This window comes from Ovis aries, chromosome 19 (genome assembly GCF_016772045.2).
Source record: "Ovis aries strain OAR_USU_Benz2616 breed Rambouillet chromosome 19, ARS-UI_Ramb_v3.0, whole genome shotgun sequence".
NCBI classification, from domain to species: Eukaryota; Metazoa; Chordata; class Mammalia; order Artiodactyla; family Bovidae; genus Ovis; species Ovis aries.
The window spans coordinates 50999166-51018225 of record NC_056072.1 but is presented as its reverse complement, the minus strand read 5'-3'; the positions used below and the strand labels follow the sequence as shown (position 1 = coordinate 51018225).

General features: G+C 49.9%; 3 protein-coding genes and 1 non-coding gene across 10 annotated transcripts in view; 1 reads left to right on the top strand and 3 right to left on the bottom strand.

Annotated features, from left to right (window-relative positions):
* Positions 1-1136: 1136 nt before the first annotated feature.
* MIR191 (microRNA mir-191) lies at positions 1137-1227 on the bottom strand. Its single transcript, NR_107952.1, has one exon. It is a non-coding gene; the product is annotated as a microRNA mir-191 (primary transcript).
* Positions 1228-2594: 1367 nt separating this feature from the next.
* NDUFAF3 (NADH:ubiquinone oxidoreductase complex assembly factor 3) lies at positions 2595-3719 on the top strand. The gene is made up of 5 exons (XM_004018476.5): positions 2595-2696; positions 2775-2967; positions 3126-3192; positions 3286-3386; positions 3465-3719. Exons 1-5 carry the CDS (start codon positions 2620-2622, stop codon positions 3579-3581), a joined length of 555 nt encoding a protein of 184 aa, XP_004018525.1. The 5' UTR covers positions 2595-2619; the 3' UTR covers positions 3582-3719.
* A 907-nt stretch (positions 3720-4626) lies between these two features.
* Positions 4627-9504, bottom strand: IMPDH2 (inosine monophosphate dehydrogenase 2). 2 transcript variants are annotated; one of them, XM_012100075.5, is made up of 15 exons: positions 9360-9504; positions 8874-8922; positions 8556-8657; positions 8363-8437; positions 7816-8022; positions 7240-7327; positions 6968-7167; positions 6796-6886; positions 6602-6697; positions 6277-6348; positions 5484-5627; positions 5254-5398; positions 5018-5161; positions 4853-4936; positions 4627-4751 (listed from the first exon to the last, which is right to left on the bottom strand). In XM_012100075.5, the coding sequence occupies exons 1-15, from the start codon at positions 9455-9457 to the stop codon at positions 4730-4732; spliced, it is 1617 nt and encodes a 538-aa protein (XP_011955465.1). In that variant the 5' UTR covers positions 9458-9504; the 3' UTR covers positions 4627-4729. The 2 variants fall into 2 exon arrangements, with proteins under 2 accessions (XP_011955465.1, XP_004018523.1); XM_004018474.6 differs by lacking the exon at positions 6277-6348.
* A 297-nt stretch (positions 9505-9801) lies between these two features.
* QRICH1 (glutamine rich 1) overlaps positions 9802-19060 on the bottom strand; it is a 42433-nt gene continuing 33174 nt past the window's right edge. For all 6 annotated transcript variants that reach the window (XM_042236238.1, XM_027957661.2, XM_042236236.1 and 3 more), the window contains 5 exons: positions 18052-18166; positions 13074-13182; positions 12566-12717; positions 12154-12244; positions 9802-10744 (listed from right to left, as the gene is read on the bottom strand). In XM_042236238.1, the coding sequence (XP_042092172.1) occupies positions 10552-10744; positions 12154-12244; positions 12566-12717; positions 13074-13182; positions 18052-18166 (660 nt within the window). In that variant the 3' untranslated portion in view covers positions 9802-10551. The remainder of the gene's footprint in view (positions 10745-12153; positions 12245-12565; positions 12718-13073; positions 13183-18051; positions 18167-19060) is intronic.

Here is a 19060-nt window from a genome sequence, read left to right as displayed (position 1 = left end):
AGTGTCTAAGCACACATGGTCTAAACACCTCAAGCTACAAGTGGATTCTGAAAGGGGGCAGGCAGCGTAAAAGCCACGCTCATGACCTACTGAAAAAAGACATTTTTAAAGGGAATTTGAGGTCTTTAGTTTCAGGTTATTTGCAAGCATTCCCTCCTTTGAGATAGGGGTTGTCTTTTACTCCTCATGTGTCCACTCTGATAGAATTGCTGGTTTTCTTCTCTTGGATCTTGAATAATTAGAACCATCATAATAGTTTCCAGAAGGCTTTAATGCTTCTCCTTTAACCTACTGTACTGTAACAAGGACCCTCCCATTTCCTGGTTTAGACTGCCAGCCATTGCGGGTCAGATAAACAATGTGACCTGAAAAGACCCAGCTGAAGGACAGTTCTCTGAGCGTCCAATTCCTCTACCAACTCTCGCCTCCTTCCCGTCAGGGCTGCTCAATGTCTTCACGTAACCCTTGCTCTCTCTTTTCTTAATAGGGATGGAACGTGAGACACTAGAGCACTGTGCAGCAGAGCACTGACCACCCCCGATCTCTGCCCCAGAGCAGTGAGTAAACAGAGCTCAGAATACAGAGGAACCTAGGTGCAGGAAAAGCTTGGCAAGAACCCCTTCTGGGCTAGGGCTGCAAGGCCCCGCTGGGAAGCTCCGAAAGAGCACTGGGCGGACACGACATTCCCGATGGCTTCTTGGGTGCCCACTCAACGGGAGTGATCGTGTCATTCCAAAGCGCTTTCCATGCCTCACGAGCAAGACCAGGGGATGGCTGCTAACAGGACTGGGGGTCTGGAGGCCAAGCTGGGGACTTCAGCTACTCTAAGTGCATTAAGACCGTTGAGGGTGGTTTTACCCCAGGAAGTGAAGGGCTATCTTTAGCGAGCTGCGGGCTGAGGCGGCCCTGTGGGACTCACCTCCATTGCAGCCCTATCCGGAGGCCCTGGGTCCTCCCTCCCTTGCCAGTGCTATCTCGGGCTCCAAAGGTGGCCACCGCCTCGGTTCTCTGACGTCTACTCCTGTCACGTCCAGCCTGAGGGCACACCTGAGAAAGAGACGGAAACCAGAGCGACCCAATAAAGTATGTCTGGGGGTCAGGGGCTAGCCAACCCCACCTCAGTCAGGACGCTGCTCAGGCAGGAGAGCAGGGAACGAAATCCAAGCGCAGCTGGAATGCTCTGGAGACAACAGCTGCTTTTGGGATTCCGTTGCCCGCTGTCCAGCCATGGCGGGGCAGGGAGGGTGGGAGGGCGGTTTGAGAGGATTATCCTTCTCCCTAGGGAAATCAAAACCCACCATTGCTATCCCAGGAGGCGGACCCAGGAGTAGACGGTGAAACCAAGACGAATGGGAAAAAGCCGCTCACCTAGGCCCCCAAACAACAGGTGTGGTGGGGGGCCTTCCCTCGGACCAGGTCTCGATTCGGATTAGATCCGCAGGGTACAGTTAGCCATGTTGGTCCCATGCCGTCAGGGCCCACTGTAGTGACGGCGGTGGGTCGGGCGTCGGGATCAGGCCAAGAGGGAAGCGCGCCCGTGGGGTCGGAGAGGAAGTAAACCCTCCTCGGGGACTCCCCCGCACCCAGGGCCCTTTGTCCGGTGACGCTGCCAGTACCCGGAGCGCTAGACGCCCAGTGGGCCCGAACTGCAGCGCCAGGAATCCCGGAAACCCACTGCGACCGTCCTCGGTTGTGCCGAGCCTCCCGCCTGCCCGGCCCTGCGGGTAGGAGATGCGGCAACGTGCCCCTAAGGCCAAAACACTGTGGTCGCGCGGAGATGCTGGAACCTGCGCGGGTGCCAGCGATTCTCACGCCAGTAGGCCTTCTGATTCGGCTCAAAACGCAGGTCACGGGATTCTCGGAGCGCGAGCGAAGTGCGCGACAACAGGGCGAGGCTCCAGCCGCTGTCTACTTCACCATCCGGTCCGGTCTGGCCCGGTAGTCGCAACGACCAGCTTGAAGTTCCCCACCAACGCGTCCCCTTCCGCTTGCTCCGGCTGCAGCGTTGGAGCCATTTTAAGGCGAAACCCCCAGCCACACCCCCTCGGGCTCCGGAGAGGCCAATCCAGGCGCAGCCACGCCCCGTGCGACTCGCGGCCGCGACGCCAACGGTCGCGCGGGTGACGGTTAGGGAGGGGCGGGACTCGGGGGGCGAGCGACGGAAACCTGAGCTGCCCGCCCCGCCCTCGGAACCCGAAGCTCTAAAGCCGGGATTAGAGGCTGGGGGGTTGTGGGCGGGCGCCACGCCCAGGCCAGGTGTGCGCGACTCCAACAGGTGCTCGGCCGCCCTCCCCCGGCCCTGGGAGCCCAGCGTAATGGCTGAGAGCTGGGGGCCAGGCAGTGCCCTGCGGCCGGCCGCGCCTCCAGGTGTCCGGCTCTCCCAGGGCGGCCTGCGGGCGCCCGGGGCGGGGAGGATGGCAGGTGCTGACACCGGAGCCGCGCTGGGGGACGCGGCCCCCTGGGACGGAGGCCCCTGGCCCGCTCCCTCCCTTCTCCCGCGCTGGGCCGGCCGAGCCGCGCGGTGTCCTCCGCGACGCTGGGGGCGCTAGAGCCGCGCTGGGCTGGGGGACGCCGCGACCCCGTTGACCCTGCGCCAGCCTCCCTGCGCGCCGGTCCGCCATGGCCGCAGCGTTTGTGCTTCGGAACCTGTACCGCGCGCGACCTGCGCTTCGCTGTCCGCCCGCGGAGCTGCCATGGTGAGCCCGGACGCGGTGTCCCTGACCATCCGCCCCACGGCCGGCCATTCCCGGCCCCCTGACAGTACCTTTCTGCAGGGCCCCGCGGCGGGGACATCGGCTCACGCCGGCGGATGACGAGCTGTATCAACGGACGCGTATCTCACTACTGCAGCGCGAGTCCCCCCTCGCCATGTACATCGACAGCTACAGCAGCCGCGGCTTCGTGGTCAACGGGAATCGCGTGTTTGGACCCTGCGCGCTCCTCCCACAGTCGGTGGTGCAGTGGAACGTGAGCGCCTCCCTACAGTGAGGAAACCGAGAGCCGGAGTCACGGGCCTGCCTGTCCCTAGCAAACCTGGCATTTCTTTCATCCCACTCTGGAGCAGGTAGAGGGTTTCTGGGAACACCTACGTGGGCTTACATTTATCTTGCCCTCTCCCCACACAGGTAGGTTCCTACCAGGACATCACCGAGGAAAGCTTCTCTCTCTTTTGGATGCTGGAGCCCAGGATAGGTATTGATGGAGGGGAGGGCTGAAGTGCTGAGCCCAGAAAGGCACCCTCTCGACCGAGCTGCTTGTAGACTAGCCGAGCCTATCCTTTCCTAGAGATTGTTGTGGTGGGCACCGGAGACCGGACTGAGCGGCTGCAGCCCCACGTGCTGCGAGCCATGAGGCAGAGGGGCATCGCGGTGGAGGTGCAGGACACAGTACGTCCGGGACTGGGGGACTTGGAGGGGAGCCCAGGCCGAGCCCTGGGCCAGCTGACGCTAGCTTTCTCATTGCAGCCCAATGCCTGTGCCACTTTCAACTTCCTCTGTCATGAAGGCCGAGTGACAGGAGCTGCTCTCATTCCCCCACCTGGAGGGGCTGCACTCACATCTCAGGCCCAGTCTGCAGAATGAACCACCGAAACTTAACCTGACTTGTCCAGGAGGGCCTTGTCACCTTCTGCAGAATGCAGCGGTGCCCTGAGCTTTCACTAGCCCCTCCCCTTTCGCACTGTAAGATTTGTTTTGCTTACCAGCAAATTACTAATTTAAGCCCCTTGTCTGATTTTCTACTAGCTGTGTTGCTGGCCAGGAGCTGTTGTCTCAATGGGTTCTTGGAGGGGTTTGTGAAGGAACCAGAGGGTCATGGCTTGGCCTCTGAGAGGCCAGGGGGCAATATAGGCACCTGTTCTAAACTGTAGGTCTGTCTACTTGCTCACATACAGATTTGAGGGGACCTCTGTGCTTCCTCCAAATACGTGAAAAGTTAAAGTAGTCACTTGGTTGTGTCCAACTCTTTGTGACCCCATGGACTGCAGCCCACCAGGCTCCTCTGTCCATGGAATTCTCCAGGCAAGAATACTGGAGCGGGTTGTCATTTCCTTCTCCAGGGGATCTTCCCCACCCAGGGATAGAAACTGCATCTTCCACATTGCAGGCAGACTCTTTACCAACTAAGCCATCAGGGAAGGTTCAGAGTATGTGGGTCTAAACCTGGTCCCATGTGGCCGAACTTTGGGCTAGCAGGAGGTCCTGTGGATGCCAGTCCAAAACCCCATGCACTTTTCCATGACCCTTTGTAAATACCCACAGTCAGATTCTCAGTGTGAGACCAAACTCTTGGGGGCTAGAGCTGGTCTGAACTGCCTTTTGAGCTACCCTGCTGCTGCTGAGTCACTTTAGTCATGTCCGACTCTGTGCGACCCCATAGATGGCAGCCCACCAGGCTCCCCCGTCCCTGGGATTCTCCAGGCAAGAACACTGGAGTGGGTTGCCATTTCCTTCTCCAATGCATGAAAGTGAAATCGCTCAGTCATGTCCAACTCTTTGCAACCTCATAGGAGGAGCTTTTTGAATCTAGTTAGCAACCCCCACTTCCAGCTCCTTAAAGCATCCTTATCTCAAGGCCAGAGGCTCTCTGTGGAAGGACAGTATTGTGTGTTTGTGTGTCTGTGACAGCAGCAGCTGCAGAGCCCGACCTGCTTGTTGACTTCAAAGATCAGGCATCACTTTTTTTCAAACTTTTATTGAAAAATCGATGGGGTGTGCTGTATAATCCCTTTTCAGAAAAGACGCTTCTCATACCTGTTGGCAGAAGAACCAGCTGTGAAATGAGAGCAAGAGGATGGAGGCAGGGGAGAGACTTATATCCCAAGGACAGAGGAGTAGAGAGGATTGCCACTTACGAATGGAGGCTGTGGACACCACCTTCCACCTGGGCTGAGGATGTTCTCTTCTCAAACTTGAGCTCCCCAGAATACATCATGGCTCTGAAGAGGGGCAGATGTCAGATGTGGACAGCTGGCCCTGGGCCAGCCCCTCTATCCACGGTCCCAGCTCCCTAAGCTTACCGGACTTGGGTCAGACTCTTAGCACCAATATCCTGGCAGGAGTGCTGGATGCCAGCAATCAGGTAGGGAACAAATTTGTGGATGGATCCTTTATCCTGAACAGCCCCAGACACCCCCTGGGCCACCTTGATTTTGTCTGCTTCACTGCAGGGAGAGGCAGGAAAACACGGGCAAAGTCAAAACATGGATGATGCTGGTGCAAGATTAGCATGGGGTAACTGACCTGCCTGTCCCACCTGAAGTATCGGTTCTGGCTGCTGAGATGCTTGTCCATGGCATCGAGAGAACCCATTCCACGGTATTTCTTTAGCCGGATTCCATCAGAGAAGAAGTACTCACCAGGGGCCTCAGTGGTAGCAGCCAGGAGGGAGCCCATCATAACTATGGACAGAAGGAGTGCTGGGGGAAGGCCCTGCATGGCATTAGGAAAGGAGTCCCACCAGGCTTTCTGAGTGTTGGGTCTCACCTGTGGAGGCTCCAAGGGCCAAAGCTTTGGCAATATGGCCCACATTTTGGATTCCTCCGTCAGCGATCACAGGAACACCAAAACGCCGCGCATATTCTGACACCTTGTAAACAGCTGTTGCTTGGGGCCGCCCGCAAGCCAGCACTGTTGAGACATGGAGGAACAAATGGAGGGCTGGAGTTAGTGGGGACAGGCAAGAGGCTCTGGTACCACAAATCAGCATCCAGGAGCTCTCAGCTCCACCTGCAGCAGCCTGGTTGAGAAGAGTCTTGTCTGGGATGGCTGCTGCCCCATCTGTCTTAAATAGTACAAATAGCTGTGATGGCCTCCACTCACCCTTGGCGTGTGCGCGTGCATGTGTGCATGGCCCAGAGCAGCCTCAGGCACATGCAGTCAGCAGCCGGGAAAGCCCCACCCAACTGGTATCAGATGGGGTAGGGGTCACCGTGCAGTTAGTACCGAGAGACCCACCCCTTGCTCCCTGCATAGTGGGCTGCTCAGGCAAGATCAGGGCAGTGGTCGTGTGGAAACAGAAGCCCAGAGTTGGTCCTGAAGCTGTGCCTACTGCAGGAGATGTGGGCAGAGCAGGGCCTACCTGGAGAAGGGCCTGCCCTACAAACACCCCAAAAGAGGAGGGAGCTGTGTTCTTGAGCAGCTCCCAAAACCATGGTCTGTCATTTAGTTTGCCTTGCCCACCCGTCAGCACCACAAACCCCGGGAGCTACAGCTACAGTCAACCAAGCAGCCGGGCAGTGGGCAGCTGGGCTGGGCCAGTGGGCCGGGCCGGACTTACTATAGCAGCCCGTGACAGTAGAAGGGCATTTGGGGCTGTGGGACTTTATGTCTGGAGGGATCTTGGGAGCCACTAAATAAAACAAACAGACCAGAGTTTAGAGAGGGCACGGAGCAGGAGCAGGGAGGCCAGGCAGGGGAAGTGGCAGGTAGAGGACGAGAGCTTTTCTTGCTGTTACCCATCCAAGGGGCCTGTGTGGCCCTGGGGCTGCCCCTACTGGAGGACTCAGTGTAGCTCCTGAAAGAGTACTTGGCTCTGAGGCATGTGGGGCTAAGGGCCCTGCTAAAGCCTGGTCTTTGAGGCCCTTGCCAAAGCATCTTCTTACCTTCCTGAGTGATGCAGATGGAGCCGCTGCCCATTCCCACCCGCAGGGCATCTACGCCAGCATCAATGAGGTTCTTGGCCTGAGCAGCTGTGACCACTGTAGGGAGGAACAGGGAAAGGCTCATGTGAAGGTCTACATGGGACCTAGCTCCCCAACTCTCACCCCACATTCTTCAGTGCCCCCTCTTGTCTCACCATTGCCTCCGATGACTTGGAGACTGGGATATTTCTCTTTGATGTACTTGATCATGTTGATCTGGAAGATGGAGTTTCCTTGGGAAGAGTCCTGGGATAGAAATGTAGCCCCAGTGAGACTGTGGTACGGCAGCTGCTCCTACCACCCCACTTTGCCTGTGCCGCAGCTCACCAAAACCACTACGTCCACACCGGCCTGGGACAGCAAGTCTAGCCGATACTTGTCATCCTCATGAGTGCCAATGGCTGCTCCACACAGCAGCTGCTTCTTGGCATCTTTGGAGGCCAGTGGGTAATCTCGGTTTTTCTTCAGGTCTGTCCGGGCAATGATGGCCACCAGCTCATCATTTTCATTTACAATGGGTAACTTTCCTGAGGGTAGGCAAGACAAAAATCAGGACATTGGTCTTTGGTTCCTAAACCCTTCCTACCTCGAGGACTCACCCTTCTTGCTACGTTGCAGAATTTCATTTGCCTCCTTCAATGTGATGCCTGCAGGGGCTACCACCAAGTCTTCCCTCTTTGTCATTATCTATGAGAGAGGAGAGTTGTGAGAAGGGAAATAAGGGATCAGGCCTCCCAACAGACCTTGCCCTAACTCAAGGGTGAGGTTCCAAACACCACCATATTTAGACACCTGCATCCAGCCTACCCTCGTCAAGTAAACACAACAGTCTATCTATTGGCAAGAGAGAGAATTTAGTAGAAACAACACCAGGTACATGGAGCATATTACAGAAAAAGAGCCATACCAAAGCAATGACAAGAGGAGGCTTAAGTTGGTCCTTGAGCACTGGGCCCCTCTGGGAGTGGCAAAAAACTGGGGTATGCCTGCAAACAGTTTGGCAGATTCAAAGCCTTTGGTGGGGAAGGGATGCAGGAGTCCTATTAAAGGGTCAGAAACTTGGGCATTCATCCTTCCTGAACACCAGTGCCCTCAGAGATGCCATTTGGGCAACAGAGTAGAAGCCTTCTAATCTTTAGCCTGGGCTATCCGGGTTTGGATGTGTTGTTACCCACCTCTCCCAAAAGACGATCATGCTCCTCCTCCTTGAGAAAATCAATGTCCCTTGAGGAGATGATGCCCACCAGGTGGCTTCCCATCCGGCCTGTGTCAGTGATGGGGATACCACAGAAGCCATGCCGGGCCTTGGCTTCAAAGACATCCCTCACGCGATCCCTGGGACTGAGGACCACAGGGTCTGTGATGAATCCCTGCTCATATTTCTGGAAGGGGTGGTGAAAAAAGGTACTTCTGAACCATTTTCATCAAGCTCTTGGTCTGAAGCCTGGGATGTGTGCCAACTCCCCCTTTGGCAGTGCCACAGGATCAAATCACAATCACATAAACACTTCAAGCCCAGAGCTAGGAAACATGAGTGGACTGTAGGCACTGTCCACGTGCTCCTCTTCTGCAGCTGTAAGACACAAAGTCTCAGGCTCCTCCTCAGGAAATGAACCCCCACAGTGAAAAAAAAGTGAGGAGAATAAATGACCCATCCCCACCCCCCACTCCACCACCTTGAAATTCCCAGGAACTCATGATCATGATCCTCGCCCTTCTGACCTTCACTTTCCGAACTTCATTGGCCTGGAATTCTGGTGTACAATTGTGATGAATGAAGCCAATACCACCCGTAAGCTGCAGGATACACAGAAAGAAAACAGGGAAAAAGTGACCAAAAAACTGTGTCATGATTGTATGCCTCTGGGAAAAATAGATGTGGCCCCTGCTTCTGCCCTTACACCATAGTGCTCACCGCCATTGCTATGGCCATCCCAGCCTCTGTGACTGTGTCCATGGGTGAGGAAACCAGTGGGGTCTTCAGAGTGATCTTTTTAGTCAGAGCAGAGGTCAGGTCCTAAAGAAATAAAACCGACTAATGTGCAACAGCACTTCATATACCTCAAGGCAGTACCATGTTCCCCACAAAACAGGTGCGCTGTATGACCTGCATGCCAGTAAAACCCTTCCATAGGCATCCACCACCAAACACAGTCTACTGAGGTAGCCGAGAGGGGACAGCAGCACCTTATCCAACCCTGACACTCGGGATCCTGCTCCTGTCCATACTCACCACTTGGTCTGCAGTAAAGTCGATGTACCCGGGGAGAATGAGAAAGTCACTATGGGAGAGGAATTGGGAATAAGGGTTAGGCTTACGGCAGCCTGCGATGCCATCCTCACAGATCATCTCTGAAGGCATTTGAGCAGAAAGGGCAATGACCTAAACCGAATATCACAAGCAAGGCAGAGGTAGAGAACAAGGGAGAGATGGAGACAGGGGACCCTTTCTGCCACCAGCTGTCATCAGCACCCCTGGCAAACTGACAAGTCCATGTGCCCAGAGAACGGAGTTCCTAGGCTGGAAATCCCAGGCGCTATCAAGATGCCGTCTCCATCCCGCCCGCTTCAGACCTGTCAAACCAAACCTTAGATACCGGTGGGGAATTTCTGGAGCCCTCCCCCCACGCCCAACCTAAGCGGGCTCAATGGAGGCCCCACCCGGCCTCCCAAGCGCGCCGCCCCTCTCCTGGCCCAGGTGAGCCCGCGAGGCCCGCACTTGTAGGTGAGGCCGTCCCCGCAGTTGAACAGCTGCTGTGCCGTGAGCCCGTCGTCCGGCACGTAAGATGTGCCCCCGCTAATCAGATAGTCGGCCATGGCTAAGCGTGGAAAAGCCGCGTGTCTCCGAGGACGGCGCCGCAGAGGCCTCTGCCTTCTGGGCCGCGCGAATATAAACTCACCGATATCGTCACTGCGCCATGCGCGTCGCTTACGTCAGGACGCAGCACGCAAAGGCGGAGCCTATTGGCTCTAGGGCGGGGCTGGCGGGGGGAGCGCATGCGCACAGAACGCCCTAACCGAGTCGCCGCCGCGGAGTTTGACTGTTTCCCGTCGCAACCCCCCTCCCGGAGGACATTGCCCTGAGCAATTAACAGGCAAGGCTTGGCTTCCACTGTCCCGCCAGACTCCTCCCAAATAAAGAGGCGTTGTTCACTAGCATGTTGAAAAGACGTGCTTGTCATTCTTAATAAACAACTAGATTAAGAATACATAAGAGAAACAGAGTGGTATCTTTATATGATACACAAGTGTATGTTACAAGAATTCCATCAGGCACAGAAGCCTCAGGTTTAAGGCCTCAGTGTTAGGCCGGGGTGGGGGGAAAAAAAAGGCATGGTAAAGTTTTTACTTTAACATCTAAAATGTCACTTGTCATAAAGGAGGGTGTAATAGAAATTGTCTTTAATAAATCATAATTGAAGTTCCCCTCATTTTCCTTCCATTAAGATGCTAGGTTTGTGTCTGAGCATGAAGAAAGAAAAGACCGCGGCTCCCCCGTGGTCAGCGAAGTCTGCCAGTCAGAGTGGAAGCCAGCTGGGGAGATTCCCTGGAGGGTCCATCCATCATTAATTCCATCTTTCTGGAGGAAGGGAAGGGGCCACATTTCTCCTAACAGTCCAAGCCCTTTCCTCAGGCCCCACCCACACAAAAAAGTCAGCCAGCAACTTTCCAGGACATCTGGCTCTCAGGAAACCCTGAGCCCCTATGGGCTGAAGAGTCCCCACAGCAGGTTTATGAAGATGCACAAGGGGGCAAAGTTTCCTTTTACATTTGAAACAGAAGCAGTCTGAAAGGCTTCATAACTACACCAATAAAAAAAGAAAAGAAAAAAAATGGAGGCCTCTTCTTTAGTGTGAGTCTGTCCGTTTTTTTCCTGGATGGTCTCCCATGCACCATGGCTGAGGGGTCTCTCAGTGCATGGTGCTGGCGCTGGCCACTGCAATGGCCTCCTGAATTTCTCGTATCACCAGGATCCGAGTCAGCATCTGCCCCATCTGCTCTCTGCTGATAGGCTGGACTGAGTACCAGATCGGGCTGTTGGGGGCCACCACCGGCTCGGGCGTCAGGTAAAAGGTGTCATTCCGGCCTTTCACACTCTGGGGGCTGGAGAATATATGGGTAAAAAGCTGGGTAAAAGCGTCATAATCTCAACCTTCCCACCTTGAACCTCCTGGACAGATGCTACCTACAAAAGATGGGAAGTTCTGGAAAGAATGGTGGCTCCACTGTAACCCCTAAGCTCCATGCAGCCAGGGCACACTACCTCTAAGATGTCCCTACTTTCTGCTCTCCACTTCGCACGCTGAGTCCTCTGATTAGGCCTCCCCTGGCTCAGCTACTCGAGTCCAGCCGTATCCCACGCTGAACCAGTTCCACCACCTATCTATCTCCAAGTCTTTGCTTATGCTGTTTCTTCTACCCCACCCATTGGTAATTTCTCAACTTCATTTGCCTGACTTCTCCGCTTGCTGTGATGCTGCGGCCTCTACCTGCACTCACGCCCACCCTCAATGTTGTGCTGTACTTCTCTAAGTACTTATCATATGCCATCCTCTAACAGTTATTCATCCACTGATTCAAAGTTTATCAAAGGGCTACTGTGTGCCAGGCCTGCACTAGGTGCTGATACTAAAAGAAGTGAATAAGACCCAAGAGTCCCTCTATAATGAACCTCACAGGTAAGAGGGGAGACAAACAGCAGTCAAAACAGTTACATAAAGACAAAATAACAAAAGCACTGGAAAGGGCTACAGAATAAACAGCCAGAGGGAACAGGCAGGGAATCTGGAAATCCTTCTCTGATAAAGTTCTTTTAGGAAGAATGGTTAGGATGAATAGGAGCTAAATGACCAAACACGTGGGGGTGGCAGCATAGGTCTTGAGGAAGGGAGAGTAAGATACCCTTTAGTAGAGAAAAGCAGTGTAACTAGAGAGCCAAGAGCTATGAGAACAAGAGGTTAGCAAGGGAGCGTGCTTGAAAGGCCCTGTTGGTAATTAGGGCAGTAATTACTGTCTTTCTTTGTAGAATAAAAGGAAACCACTGAAGGTTTTCATCTAAGTAACAAAGTAAGACCTACCATGTTGAAAGATCTGCTGGCAGTGTTGTGAGGATGATATGCCCAACTGCAGAAGCAAGAGAGAGCAAAAGCCAAGGAGAGGATCTCCCCTAGACCTACGGTGTAGTGACCAAAGGTCAAGACCAGGAAAACACAGTGCTATACGCTCTATATGTGACAGAGGCGGCCTCTCTGTACCTTCCTCCCTTGACCTTCACCCCCTCTCCATCAAAGTGCACCATCAGGGAGGAGCCCTGGGCACATGCTTTGGGAAAACCAGTAAGTGTGCTTCTATATTTAGCCTTTTGGAAATCTGCTTTTACTTAGCCTGGGGAACTGAGAATGCTTCTGTGAGCACGCGTGCCACGCACACACCCACGCGCAGATACACACATGCACACACACACAGGCGCGCAGATACCCACACCCACACCCCTAGTCACACAGCCTCCTCACCATTTAAAGAGGTAGAAATCGTAGAGCTTGATTGGGCATCTCAGTGGGTTCTCTGGATTTTCCGTCTGCTCTGCATACATGTCATCTGTAACTATAAAACATACCCCCCACCACAGACACGGCATCAGACTGCCTTTACTTAGGCTCAGATTAGGAACCTCAGGCTTTCAGCCATCCCAACTAGGAAAGAAAAGGGTATGAGGCATGAGCGGTGAATATGAAAGGAAAAGGCAGCTATCATTTCTGGGGCATCTCTGCTTCTAGAAGAGTTTGAAATCAGCGACTAGGGAGAAGGGAAGGGAGCATTCCTATCCGCAAATCCCCATCCTCACACTTGTCACTAGCCCCCCAGGCATGAAGGCTGGGCAGAACTAGTAGCACCTCTTTCTGCAACCCCTGCCTCCTTCCCTACCTTTCTGGCCAGTCTGGTGTATCCCAAGTGCCTTCAGGTACCGAATACTCGTGCTTTTATCCTTGGGATTAGAGGGGTTCTTCTTTGTCTGTCGTAAGACCTTGGAGAAGGCCAGCTTCATGTGCTGGTCCACTGTCTTCAACAGGAAGTATCTGCACCACAAGCGAAAGCAAGGCAAAGGGAGGGGTGCCAGGAGGAGACCATGACTTACCCTCCGCCATCGCTGCTTCAGAGGAGCCGCTGCCCACACTCCCAGAATCTGGGCAGGCCCACACCCAAATACACTGTCCAGTGGAGGAGTTTCATAAAGACTAATGGGAGGGACCTGGCAAGGCTGTCTGCCTTACTGGTCGCCACACAAAATGTAGCCAAGTGGGGTGGAGGGCTTCACTAGCCCAAAGGCTCTCAAGCATGTCAAAGGATCTCAGAAGTCCATCTGGATAGTTTCTACCCTCTTCACTGGGCGGATCCCAGCAGTGGCTAAGCATGGAGCCTCTGGAACACTTACTTGGTGTTAAAGAACATGAGGGTGGTCAGCAGTGTGGAAGGGGAGTGAGCCCCGAGCTGCTTGCACTCCCACAGCATCTCCTCAGTCACGTGGCTGGGCAGGACATAGCCTAGGAGGAATAGAGTACTGCTACAACAAGAGGATGGCAGGATGGGAGGCATGAGGCACAGCAAGCACTACATGGGAGTACAAGTTTCACTGGAGAAGGCTTCCTGGGATATAGCAGAATCATCTGGAAAGCTTATTAAAACACAAACAGCTGAGTCCCAACCCAAGGTTCTGGGGGAGGACCCGAAAATGTGTGTTTTCAACAAGTTCCTAACACTACACTTTGAGAACCCCGGCCCTCCATTATCGCTCTCACTGGATGTTAATTCTTCCTCTAATCCCAGGTTAATATCAGGTAAAAGGACATCCCTCAGAGAGCTTGCAACACCCCAAAGTATAAATCAACCTCTGCACATATGCAAACTTCTCTGAAAAGAGCATACAGAGCTTTCATCATAGCTTCCAAGGTGTCTAGACCAGGGCCCAGAGAACTGGTATACATGCCCCTGTTTGTCTTTGTTAAACCTCTATGTCATCCATTCTCATCCCCCTCTGGAAATAGAGGAGAATGATATTCAGATCCCTGATAGCTTTCCCCCACAGGGTAGGTTTTACTTTCAGGAGCTAACTGAAAGCTGGACAGGGACAAAGGCAGTGGTTTCATCAAGAGCTCTGGACACACAGGTCTATACCAAAGATAACACAAGTTGATCACCAAGCCCCCATCATGTGTTCATAAAACAGTCAATACCCAAGTGTGTATGTACCGGGCACTGAGGACATGGTGAAATAGCAGCAAACACCAGCATTCTCCTACAGGAGTTTCAGGATTCTCCAGGCAGGAAGCAAGGGTGGCACTTTCTAGAAGCAGGGGAAAACATTTTCTGCCCAATACATTCCTTTTCTCTGGTCTTGACAAAGCTGGCCCTCTGATTTCATTAGTACTCTTCCACCTCTTTAGGGCTTGTCTGCCTCTGCTCTTTTATTCTGTGGCCCAATGGCAATAAGATAAACTTCCTCGCTGCTGCTGTTTAGTCATGAAGTCGTGTCCGACTCTGCGACCCCAAGGACTGTAGCCCACCAGGCTCCTCGGTGCATGGGATCTCCCAGGCAAGAATACTGGAGAGGACTGCCACTTCCTTCTCCAGGGGATCTTCCTTAGTCTCAGACAAATCTTAAGCAGGATGAGTGACAGAAGATGCTCTCCTTGGGGAAGGCTAGCCCTAGGAATGGTCCAGGCATACATTTAGGATTGCTCTATTTTCTCTGGGTTCTCTCTGCCACCTTGTCACTTCCCTACCTTTAATCACTTCTTAACAGCGCAACTTAAAGTGAACTGCAGTATCTGAAAATCAGAACTCCTAGCGTGGGCAACAGGAGTTACACATAGAAACAACATATAAAAGCCTCATAGTTCTGAATCTGAACTGTGAAGTATCAAAATGTTCTATTTTATATTTATTTTTGTAGTTCTGCCTAGAAACTATGACCAACCCAAGAAGCAATGAACATCCCTACCACCCAGATGGTGGTAATGAAATACCATTTAACACTGAAAGGAACCAGCCTCCATGGAGAGCTGATTGAGTCTACACTGGGAGACAGAAAATGGCCAGGATAAGCCTGGAACATTTTTGGTGAACCAGAAATCAAGGAAGTAGGGTCATGCCAAACAGACTTAAGAGCCAATTTAAACAGGCTCCATATGGCTAGACAGAACAATTTGTACACCATTAAAGATACTAAGTACAATGAACTGAATCATTAAATATGTTTAAATTAACTTGCTCACAATGATTCTTTAAACAAACAAACAAAAGAAACCCCAGCTGAAGCTGGTAAACCAACTCATTACTGTCAAAGCTGCTAAACAAAGGAGAAGAAATAAGCCCTCATCCTGCTTCTTTTATATAATCTCTACTGCTAGGAAATCAAAGAGCTGATGAGGGAAATTTTCTCTTTGTATTTCAGCTAATAAAGAAGTAATAACATCAGAATGCCAATGCTTGCAACTCCTAATGAACTAACGGATCCAGACATCATGGGCACCCACCTATGATGTAACCCTGCCAAGAAGAAAACACACAGAAAAACCAAAACCCGATTTAGCAAGTCTTTATATGCAACTACCAATAAACTGTAAATACAGGGGACAGAAGAGTATGTTAAATTACAGCATGGAGATATTAATAGCAAAAATTAGACTGTAATAATTTAAAAGCCTCATTTCTTCCATAAATAAACTGCAAGAAAAATACGTTTATTTTTGAATTTAATTAAAAGTTACTTAAATTAAGATTAAACATTAAAAGATATCTATGCAATTTCAATGTGTGGACCTTATTTGCACCTTGACTCAACCAAAAAAAAGTGACATTTATGGGACAACTGGAAATGTGAAAAAGGGCAGATTTTGATGACATTGTGACTATTCTTTTTCTAAAAAAGTAAAATAATGGCATTGTGTTACATCAATTTTATGCTAAAATATTTATGGATACAGTGTCTAGGACTTACCTCAAAATGATACGGGAGGGATAAACAGATAACGTATAAATGGAACGAGATTTGCCATGGGTATGTGGGAATGCCATTATTCTGTTCTGCTTATTTTTATATGTGCTTGAAATTTCCTTAACAAAACTTTAAAAAAAGCCAATTTTATACAGCCACACTTGGTCTGAAAATCCGCAAATCATGTACAGAAATTCACTTACTCAGGTGTTTGTTCTAATGATATCTCCTTAGAGACGCTTCCTTCCTAACACCCTTAACACTTTCCATTCTCTGTGCTTTGTCCTTCGAAGTACTTAATTATCATAAATTAACTTGATTATTTATACAGTCTCCCCATATTAGACTGTAAACTTCCATTTTTTCACTACTGAATTGTATAATCTACACTTGGAACTGCCTGGCACACAGTAGGCACTCAAAAGGCATTTGTTTAAATGATACTTTAACACTTAAGCAGTAATCACGATGACAGATGATAACTAGACTAAATCCTTTCACAGTATACACCAACTGTATCAAGTCACTGTTCTACACCTGAAACTGCTACGCCAATTTTATCTCAGTCAGTATACATTTCATTAAATGGCAGAGCCAGGATTAGAACTCAGATATTTGTGTGGACATAAGTTTTTACGTCATCTGGGTAAAGAAGAAGAAGCATGACTGGTGCATCCTAAGGTAACATGTTTGGGAATTCAGCCGTTCTAACAGGCATATAATGTTATATCACTGTATCCATGTATGCATGCACATATGTATCAATATTTATGCAAGCCACTTGCTGAATCTCAGTTCCCCGACCAGAGACTGAACCCAGGCCACAGCAGTGAAAGCATCGAAACCTAACCATCAGGCCACCAGGGAACTCCCATCACTGCTGTTTTAATTTACAACTGACTGATGATATATATCTTTTCATATACTTATCTGCCACCTTCTTTGGTGAATCATGTGTTCAGATTAAAAAACAGGTAAAGGTTCTTTCTTTGTTATTGTTGACTGTTAAAAGTTCTTTATAAATTTTGGATATCAGCCCTTTGTCTGGTATGTGTTTTGTCAAGATTTCCTCCCAGTTTGTGGCTTGTCTTTCATTCTCTTAATAATGCCTTTCAGAGAGCATAAGTTTTTGCTTTTTAATTTTTAATAAAGTCCAACTTACCAATTTTTTTCCTTTCATACATTATTCTTTTTATGTTGTACCTAGAAAGTTACCACCAGACCTAACGTCACCTAGAGTTTCTATTTTACCTTCTAGGAGTTTTATAGTTTTACATTTGGGTCTATGATTCTTTTTTTTTTTTTTTCAATGTGTGGTTGTCCAGCTGTTCCAGCAGTGTTACTTGAAAAGACCATCCTGGGAATTTCCTGGAGGTTCAGTGGTTAGGACTCGACACTTTCACTACATGGCCCGGGTTGAATCCCTGGTCAGGGAACTAAGATCCCATGAGCCGCAGAGTAAAGCCAAAAAACAGAGAAAAAGAAAAAAGGACTATCCTTTCTCCATTTAACTGCCTTTGCCCCTTAGTCAAAGATAAATTCATTACACTCATGGGGCTTTACTTCTGGACTCTATACTCTGTCCCATGGATCTGTCTGTTCTTTCACCAAAGACCTGCACACAGTGTTTACAGCTGCTTTATTTATAAACTGCCAAAACATGGAAGCAACCAAAATGTCCTTTAATTGGTGAACAGATAAACAAACTGTGGCACATTCATAAAATGGACTACTACTCAGCAATAAAAAGAAATGAGCTATCAAGCCATGAAAAGACATGCAGGAACATTAAACGTATATTGCTAAGTGAAAGAAATTAATACTAAAGTATTCTAACTATATGACATTCTGAATAAGGCAAAACTATGGAGACAGTAAAACAGATCAGAGGTTGCCAGAGATTCAGGGGGATAAAGGGAGGGACGAATTAAGTGGAACCCTGGGGATCTGAGGGCAGCAAAACTTGTATGTGATACTGAATTGTAGGTACATATTATACACTGTCAAAAGCCACAAAATATACAACAGAACTCTAATGTAAACTACAGACTTAAGTTAACAACAAGGTATCAAATACTGGCTCCTCGATGTTAACAAATATACTACACTAATACAAGATACTAATAACAGGGGAGACACAGTGTGATGGAATACATGGAATTCCTTGTATATTCCACTTAGTTTTCCTGTAAACCTAAAACTGCTCTTAAAGAATATATTATTTTAAAAAATTATAATAAACAGCTCTGGTGAGCCATGCCCCTCCATACTGAGCCAAGCAGCACAGAGACCGACGCTGGGGCCTGCGATTTACAGCCTCCTCACCCACATGCTATTATCACAGCAAGCCACACAAGCAGCTTATCTTTTTTAAACCCAGGTTCAAAAGACATCCAAGGACTAGGAAGATTCTTACCAAGTGGAGTGACTCGGGGCTGAACGTCCTTCAGAACTTCATGCAGCCACTCCGTGAATCGAACATAATAAAGATCGGAGAAAATGTCATCAACCCGTCCGTTCTCAAAAAGATACTAAAAGGAAAATAATCAATAAAAGCTGTTGGTAGACTCTTGACAAGATGCTGAGGGAAGCAAACAATTACGAGCAGTACCCTCACATCTCCCTACCCGTTCGTCCCCCATTAACCAACCAGCACACTGAGTCAAAACCGCCCAGTGCGCGGCACTTCCACAGCATACTTCAGGATGGGAACTAACTCTCACAACACTCTTGAGAGTTGGCCAATGGAGCAGATTTCATGAATGCTACTTCACCCAAGCAAGGCACTGTCTTATGGTAGCAAAAAAGCATGATGCAGGCTCCAGGGCCAGTCTCTTACCAGCTACGGTGTAAGTTATGTAACTCATTTGAGTCTTGTAACTTTGGGGGCTCAGTGTCCTTGTGTGTAACTGGAGATGACTATGCCTGCCTTGCATGAGTGAGAGAGCATGGAATGAGACAAAGCACATACACTAATTCACCCAGTGCTCCCAGTGACTGCTAAAACAGACTAACAAAATGGGAGATGGGTTTTTCTCGGGCCCAAGCAACAGGGTGAGTCCCAGTCAGCAAGTGTTCTTCCATCACACCACGGGCTTCTCTACAATAGCATTCAAACACCAGGAAATCCCCATCTGGTCTCTGAAACTGCTGGTCCTAAAATGAATCTCCCTGTTCATCTTCATCTTAGATATCCTGAAAACCTAACTACAGTTGTATATTTTAGCTAGACTCTTTCAAATAATTATTTTGCATTAATGCAGGAAACAATGAGAAAATGAACTATATGTCAGCACCAGACTGTTCTGGAAAAATTGCTTTTCTGAAAACTAGATGTTTACTTTAACAAAAAGTGTTACATAAATGTTTCATAATTTTTTTTAAAAAGTCTCTAATGTAATATATCATATATTTTAACAAACATT

Excerpts from the sequence above, each read along its gene's own strand:
- NDUFAF3 (XM_004018476.5), top strand. The coding sequence starts at position 2,620 with ATGGCCGCAGCGTTTGTGCTTCGGAACCTGTACCGCGCGCGACCTGCG. Across the intron at positions 3,193-3,285 it reads GATGCTGGAGCCCAGGATAG|AGATTGTTGTGGTGGGCACC; the intron begins GTATTGATGGAG and ends ATCCTTTCCTAG. Across the intron at positions 3,387-3,464 it reads CGGTGGAGGTGCAGGACACA|CCCAATGCCTGTGCCACTTT; the intron begins GTACGTCCGGGA and ends TTCTCATTGCAG.
- IMPDH2 (XM_012100075.5), bottom strand. The coding sequence starts at position 9,457 with ATGGCCGACTATCTGATTAGCGGGGGCACATCTTACGTGCCGGACGAC. Across the intron at positions 8,438-8,555 it reads GGATGGCCATAGCAATGGCG|CTTACGGGTGGTATTGGCTT; the intron begins GTGAGCACTATG and ends TGTATCCTGCAG. Across the intron at positions 6,887-6,967 it reads GTGTGGACGTAGTGGTTTTG|GACTCTTCCCAAGGAAACTC; the intron begins GTGAGCTGCGGC and ends TTTCTATCCCAG.